The sequence below is a fragment of the Haliaeetus albicilla genome, chromosome 24 (assembly GCF_947461875.1).
Source record: "Haliaeetus albicilla chromosome 24, bHalAlb1.1, whole genome shotgun sequence".
NCBI classification, from domain to species: Eukaryota; Metazoa; Chordata; class Aves; order Accipitriformes; family Accipitridae; genus Haliaeetus; species Haliaeetus albicilla.
Genome location: NC_091506.1, coordinates 24,171,868 through 24,178,606, shown reverse-complemented (window position 1 = coordinate 24,178,606; position 6,739 = coordinate 24,171,868). Strand labels below are relative to the sequence as shown.

At 67.3% G+C, this 6,739-nt stretch overlaps 1 protein-coding gene across 1 annotated transcript; it reads right to left on the bottom strand.

The window, feature by feature from the left end:
• Positions 1 to 353: 353 nt before the first annotated feature.
• On the bottom strand, positions 354 to 4,636 carry BARX1 (BARX homeobox 1). Its single transcript, XM_069811703.1, has 4 exons — positions 4,221 to 4,636; positions 2,118 to 2,406; positions 1,890 to 1,974; positions 354 to 1,535 (listed from the first exon to the last, which is right to left on the bottom strand). Exons 1-4 carry the CDS (start codon positions 4,423 to 4,425, stop codon positions 1,371 to 1,373), a joined length of 744 nt encoding a protein of 247 aa, XP_069667804.1. The 5' UTR covers positions 4,426 to 4,636; the 3' UTR covers positions 354 to 1,370.
• Between the last annotated feature and the right edge of the window lie 2,103 nt (positions 4,637 to 6,739).

Genomic DNA, 6,739 nt, shown 5'->3' with positions numbered 1-6,739 from the left:
TTCAGCGCGGGCTCACCTCGGCGACAGGCCCGGGACTATTTTTAATTAAAGCCCGTAAACACAGCCAGCCCAGCTCCCTCCCCGCTGCCTCCGTGCCCCGGCGAGGGGTGGAAGCGTTACCGAAAACCGGCTTCGGCGGGGAGCAGCGCCGCGGTGGAGAGGGACCGGCACCCCCGGGGAGCGATCCCAGCGGGGCGGGAAGCACCGACATCCCCCGCGGCCGCTAATTACCACCTTTAATTGGGAGGCCCGCCTAATTAGCGCCCCCGGCCCTGCCCAGGGCTGCCGCGCCGCGCCCCTCCCAGCCGCGCAACCACCGCGCCCGCGCAACCCCGGCCCCGCTCCCCTCCCCTCGCTCGCTGCCTCTCGCCCTTTCCCGCGGTGCTTCTGGTTTTTAGCAGGACGGCGGTAATTGCACGTCTCGGTAGATGCTCTATAATTTGATATCTCGACGGAAAAAAGCAAAAATACAGCAGGGACACGGGGAAAACAAGGGAAAAACAAAAAAAAACAAACCCAAAAAGTAAGGAAAAAAAGCAAAGCGCCACGATTTCGTGCTACGTCGCAGCAGCTCACAGAGAGCGCTCGGGCCGCCGTGTGCTGCCAGCCTGCTACGCTCTGCCCCAACCGCCTTTCAAAAAAAAGCATCATTTAGGATGCGCCGTGCGGAAACCAATTAACTTATGTGGCAGCCATTAACGTATCTTTAAAACGCGAAAGCATCCGAATTTGCCCCAGCAAAGACTGCGGGTCTCGCCTCTCCCAGCCACGGGCAGGCCGAGCCCTGAGGGAAACCCACGGGAGAATCCGCCCCGGGACCGGCCGGGACAGCCCCGCGCCTCGTTCTGTCTCTGCACAACTTGGGTTTGAATCTCTAACCTGCCACCGCGGGGGGGGGGGGGGGGGGGAATTAATTCACAAGCATTACACTACTCAGAGCAGTAGTTCATAAAATACTTTATTGAAATAAAGTAAATATCTTCGCATTAATAAAACTGATCATAAAATGCAGTTTTCGAATAACTAGGGGCACCACAGGGTTTTAGACAGCGAGTAGATGTGACAGACGGGATCCAGTGTCCTCCTGGCCCCTCCGGGCCGGCGCACAACACAGGCGTCCGTGGCGCAGCGCTCCGCGGGCGCGGAGGGGAGCGGCGGGGGGTGGGGGGAAAGACGGGGCCGCGCCCGACCAAACCGCCCGCTTCACCGGAGACCGAAGGCGACCGGCCCCACTAACCGTGCTGTCCTCCGTCCTCTCGCCCCCGGGCCGCCGCGGCCGGCCGGAGAGGCGCGGAGCCGGCGGCGGGCTCGGCGGGCAGCGCCCGGCGGGGGCGGCCGGGGCCGGCGGCGGTGGGGCCGGGCGGGGACCCTCACTCCTCCTGGCTGACCTCGGCCGGCGAGCCCAGGCTCTCGGGCGGCTTCTCGGCGTCCCGGGCTCGCTCCTGCTCCGAGAGCTGCTCGCTGCTGGGGATGGAGTTCTTCTTGGGGCGGCCCTTGGGCTTGGTGGGGGACTCCAGGCCGCCCCCCTGCAGCACCTGCGAGGCGGGGAGGGGGGGCAGAGGAGGGGGACACCCCGGTAAAACCGTGCTGCCGTCAGCCCGGACCGGGAGGAACCCGCCTCTCCCCCGTCCCCCCGAGCAAAGCACCGACCCGCGCCGATCGCCCTCCGCACCCGCGGGGCCGAGCTGCAAAGCCGGGCGGGCTCGGACCGGGGCGGGGGCCCAGACGACGCTGGCCTTGAAGACCGGGGCACATATATTTTTATTATTGTTATTGCTGTTATTTTTTGGCCAGGGCCGGCATGCAGAAGAACGAGCCCGCGGGGCGGCTCTCGGTACCCGGGCGGGACGCGGACCCGGCGCGCACAAGTGTCGGACTCGGGCACTTACTATTTTCTTCCATTTCATGCGCCTGTTCTGGTACCAGGTTTTCACCTGGAGCTGGCTGAGCCCCAGCGATTCGGCCAGGTCTATTCTGCGGGCGAGGGAGAGAGAGAGAGAGAGAGAGGCGGTGAGCCCCAGCAGCTTTCGTCTCGGCTGGCAGCTTTCCTCCTTTCTCAGGAAAAACGAGCCCCCGGCCCGGCCCGGCCCCGGTCCGGAGGGTCCGGCATCACCTACCTGTCGGGCGTGGAGAGGTATTTCTGCTTCTCGAAGCGCTTCTCCAGCCCCATGAGCTGCAGCTCGGTGAAGACGGTGCGGCTCCGGCGCCCCTTCTTGGCCTTGCTGCCCGGCTCCGGGGGGCCCGGCTCCAGCTTGCCGCGGAGGTGCAGCTCCAGCGGGAGATGGGGCGAGGCGGAGCCGCCCTGCAGCCCCGAGCCGGCGGCCAGCAGCGCCGAGCCCAGCCCCGAGCAGCCCAAGGGAGCCAGCGGGAACTTGAACACGGCGGCCGGCTCCGCCTTCAGCACCGCTGCGGGAGAGAGGGGCCGTCAGCGCCGGGCAGCCCCCGGCCCGGCCCCCGGGGACCCCCGGGGCTGCAGGGTGCCTCGGTTTCCCCGGAGATCCGGCCCTGCAAGGAACCCCGGGCCCTTCTCCTCCTTTCTCGGCAACGGCGAGGCGAGGCGGAGCGGAGCCCCCCGGGGTGCGGGGACCCTCGGGGCGGGGGTCGGGTCCCCCCGCCTCCGCCGTACAGGGTCAGGTTTTACCCTTCAAGCGGCAGTTGCTAATTACGGAATGACTGGGGGGGGGGGGGGGGGGTACGACTGGAAACGGTTTAAGTCAACCAAAAGCGTTCCCCTTCAGTGCCACCCAACAGCCGCCGGGCCCGCTGCAGCCGGCTCAGCCCGGCGGGCGGCGGAGGTCCGGGCACCGTCCCGGCTTTCCCTCCCGAGCGGTTTTCAGGATTTTTTTTCGACCGGGGAACAATTTCTATCCCTCTCCGTGAACCGCAGCCCCACGATTTTCCTATGAAGACGCGCCCGGGGAGCGGACAGGGAGAGTTTCCAAAGGGAGCGAGCCCTTCCCCGAAGATGCTGCTGGGGACACGCTCTCGGCCCAAGCCGCGGCCGCGCAGCCACCGCGCTACCCGGCGGGCTGGGGCCGCTACCCGGCCCGGCCCCGCTCGGTTCTCCCCGGCTCGGCCCGGCCCGGCCCGGCCCGGCCCCGCCGCCGCCCAGGCCTGGGACCGCGAAGCCGGCGCTGGCCCCAAACCCGGGCAAAATTCGGGGCGCCCGGTGCTCTGCTCCTGCCATGCGGGTCGAGAGGGGCCCCGGTCCCGGCCGCCCTCCCCGACCCGCCGGCACCCACGGGAGCAAGGCCGGTGGCGTGAAAAGGACTTCTGGAGGAGTTTCTGCGGGCTCCCACGCCTCGGCCTAAGCAGAAATTGCGTTGTTGAAGCAAATAGACGCCTTACAGGGCCTGATCCTGTGCCGTGAGAGCTATAAAGAGCCTTTTATCTGCTTCACTATTTCGAGTAGTTCTGCCCACCTTGAAAATAATACTAGTTTCCAGATATTCTGACATATGTTGCTCCCTTGCTACGGAGTTTGAGGCTTTCCTCTTCGAAAAGGAAAACAAGAAATTGGGATCCCCCTATTCCGTTCGTTTCTACGGACAAAAAGCGACGTCTCCGCAGATGAAGACTGCTTGGGAAATGAAAGCTTTCACCATCCCACATGAAATACTGGCGTTTAAAAAAAACCACCAAAACTATGTCATTAATACACTGCTTTTGTCCTAGATACTCTGTCAGACTGGGTAAAGCACGCTGGCTCCCGCTTTAAATAAATATATATAAATATAATATATATAAACCAACATATACAATATATATATATCGGGTTTCCAGCTGCATCCGTGTCCGCAGAGCACCGGGCCGCCTCTTGCAGCCATACAGACACATACCCCACCGCTGGGCTCCAGCCATTCACACCTCCTCCAAAACCACGAAAAAAACCCGATCAACGACAAGGGGCTCCCCGGGAAAAATTCAATGGCCGTTTTGTGCAAGCGGCGTCCGAGCCGTAAAGCCGCTTTCTTCCTTTTAGGCCCCAAATATTCGCCAGGCTCCAGGCTGGGAGCCTCCCGCGGCACGGCGAGGAGCCGGCGGGGATGCGCAGGGCCGGCAAAGCCCGGCAGCGATTTTTTTTTAGCCAAAATTCACGAGGTTTTCTTCAAGGGGACCGGCTCTAAAACGGCAAACGCCTCCCCCCCACCCCCGCCCGAAGCCGCGGGAGCCCTCGGGGCGGCCGCGGTGTGTGTCCCCCCCCCGCCCCGGGGACGTACCGAGGTGGTTGTGGTAGGGCCGGGCGGAGAGCAGCGCCTGCACCCCGAACTTGAGCAGCTCCCCGGCCGGCGCGGCCCCTTTGGCGTCCGGGGGGTCGGTGAGGATCTCCTCGATCATGAAGCTGCGGTAGCGGTGCGAGCGGTGGTCGGGGAAGGCTTCGGCCGGGAAGTAGTGCGCGGCCCCCAGCTCCAGCGGGTGCTGCATCCTCGCCGCCGCCCGGGGCGGCGAGGGGAGGAGGAGGAGGAGGAGGAGGAGGAGGAGGCGGGGGGGGGGGAAGCCCCGGCCGCCGGGGCCCGCCGGGCCGCCCTAGCGCAGCCCCCCGGCCGTCGCCGCTGGCAGCCGGGCAGCGGGGAGCCCCGCGGGGGCTCTGCCCATCGCCCCGCCGCCCCCTACCCTGCCCCTACCCCTGTCCCTGCCCCGACGGGCCGGGCCCGGCGCGGTGCCCCCCCCCCAGCGCGAGTGGCCCGGGAGCGCCCCGAGCAGCGCGGCGGGCCGGAGCCGTTACCGCCGCATGCACACACGGGGCGCGGCACCGGGGAACGTCTACTCCGCCCCGGGACGGCGGGCAGCGGCCTATTATACCGCCGGCCCCGGCGGGGCTGTCAGAGCTGCGGGGGAGGGCGCGGGAGGGGCTGCGGAGGAAGGAAGGGGCCGGGGCGGGCGAGTACCTGGAAGCGAGAGGTTACAGCAGAGCATTTGATCCCCTGCCATATAAAGCAAATTAGCCTTTCTGCCCGCCGCGGGAGAGCAGACACCCAAACGAGGGTTGGCCCCCTTCGGAGGGCGGCCCCGGCCCCGGCCCCATCCCCGGGGCTGGCGGGGGAGCCGCGGCTGCGGGGGCGCGGCCCCGGCCGGAGGTGGTGGCGGGGGCGGGGGGGGGAACACACGGACGGACACACGGAGCCAGCCCCGGGGACCGCCCCGCCACCTGCCCGGGCCTCCCGCCCCCAAGGGCCGGCTCCCCTCGGGGGGACCAGCCCCGCGGCCCCGGCCGTGGACCCGCACGGCCGCGTGTGTGTGTCCCCCCGCGGCGGGGAAGGGCGGCCGCCCCGCGGCACCGCCGACGGCCGCAGCCCTCGGGGCAGCCCCGGGGGGGGGTGGCCGCGGGCAGCCGGGGCCCGGAGAGGCCGGCGCAGCCCGAGGGGAGGCGGGGGCCGCGCTGCCGGGCTGGGCTCGGGGCTGCCCGTCGAGGGGGCCCGGCCCGACGGCCTCGGCTCCGGGCTCCCTCCGGGCCTGGGCCACATCGCTGGAACCGACTGAAGGGAGCTGGTCGGGGAAGGAAGCAGAACACAGCGCGAAGCGGACCGTTTTCCTTGACTTTTACAGCCTTTTCACGAACATTTCGCTCGGTGCAGCGGGATTCGTTTAATTCCCCTTTAGCCCGTGTCAGGCAAGGCAGCAGATAATTAATGAGCGAGCCCTTCTCGTTACTGACGTACTTCGTGCAAGGTTTACGTGCGAGACTCCCAGCGCCCGTAATCCCCGGCGGAAAATGTCGGCACCAACGGATTCGAGGGGGGAGAATTTTGGCGAAGCCCCGGCAGCCCGGCCGGCGGGGTGCCCGCGGCAGGGAGAGCTGACGACGGCCGGGGGAGGGTTTTTGGCTGGGCTCGGCCCCCTCCCCAGGGCGGGAGCGGCACCGGCCACGCGGGACCGCGCGTTGGTGATTTCCACGGCAGGTATCCATCCCACGGCAGGTATCCATCCCACGGCTCAGCCCAGCAGCTGCCTCCGCGCCGGAGCTGGCCCACGCAGAGGGACGGGCGTCGGGCTCATCCCCGGGGCAAGGGCAGCTCAGCCTCCGTCTCTATAGTTTTCGACTCTTCCCCCCGCACCCCCCCAAAAAAAAGGGATTTCGGCACGTTCTTTCGGCCGCTGCCGGCTGCCGCGGGGCTGGCGAGGGGGTCTGCGGGGGATGCGCGGGGCCGTGCGGAGCAGCCGGCGGGATCTCGCCCGGTCCCGCGGGACGGGACCGCCACGGGGGTCACCCGCGGATGCCTTCCGTGAGCGCAGCCCACGGGGGGACGTGTCCCATCCGCGGCTTAAGCAGCACTCCGCCGCCGTCGGAGACCGGGGGTCCGGCCCGCTCCCCGCGGGGCTCCCCCGCGCTGTCCCGGCTCCAGCGCTTCTCGCCGGGCTTCGCGCCGCGGTCCCCGCCGCGCAACACGCGTGGGGAGCCCCGCAGCCGGCGCTGCCCGCAAAGGCAGCCAGCAACCTCGCGGGTGGCCTTCGCACCCGGCGGGAGACGCAGAGGTGCCGGCTGCGGGGACCCTCGGGGGATCGGGACGCCCGGGCCTGTCTTTTTAATGCGATCGTGAAGGAAGGGACGCGTGGACGCGTTTAAGGACCTGTGGAGAACTCGAGGCCGAGCTGCTCGCTCTTGTTGGCGTTATTTAAATCCCACTGTCCTGTCGTTTCATCGTACAACTCAGCCATTGCATTCGACGCAAACGAGGTGTTTCTTGAATTAATTTATGCTCCGTACTGCCCCTGCCTTCCCAGATAACCTGTTCCATAT

What these genes read in the sequence shown, in the direction of transcription:
- BARX1 (XM_069811703.1), bottom strand. Translation starts at nt 4,425, where the DNA reads ATGCAGCACCCGCTGGAGCTGGGGGCCGCGCACTACTTCCCGGCCGAA. An exon ending in TACCTCTCCACGCCCGACAG is followed by an intron (nt 1,975 to 2,117) that starts GTAGGTGATGCC and finishes CCTCGCCCGCAG; the next exon opens with AATAGACCTGGCCGAATCGC. An exon ending in GCATGAAATGGAAGAAAATA is followed by an intron (nt 1,536 to 1,889) that starts GTAAGTGCCCGA and finishes CCCGCCTCGCAG; the next exon opens with GTGCTGCAGGGGGGCGGCCT.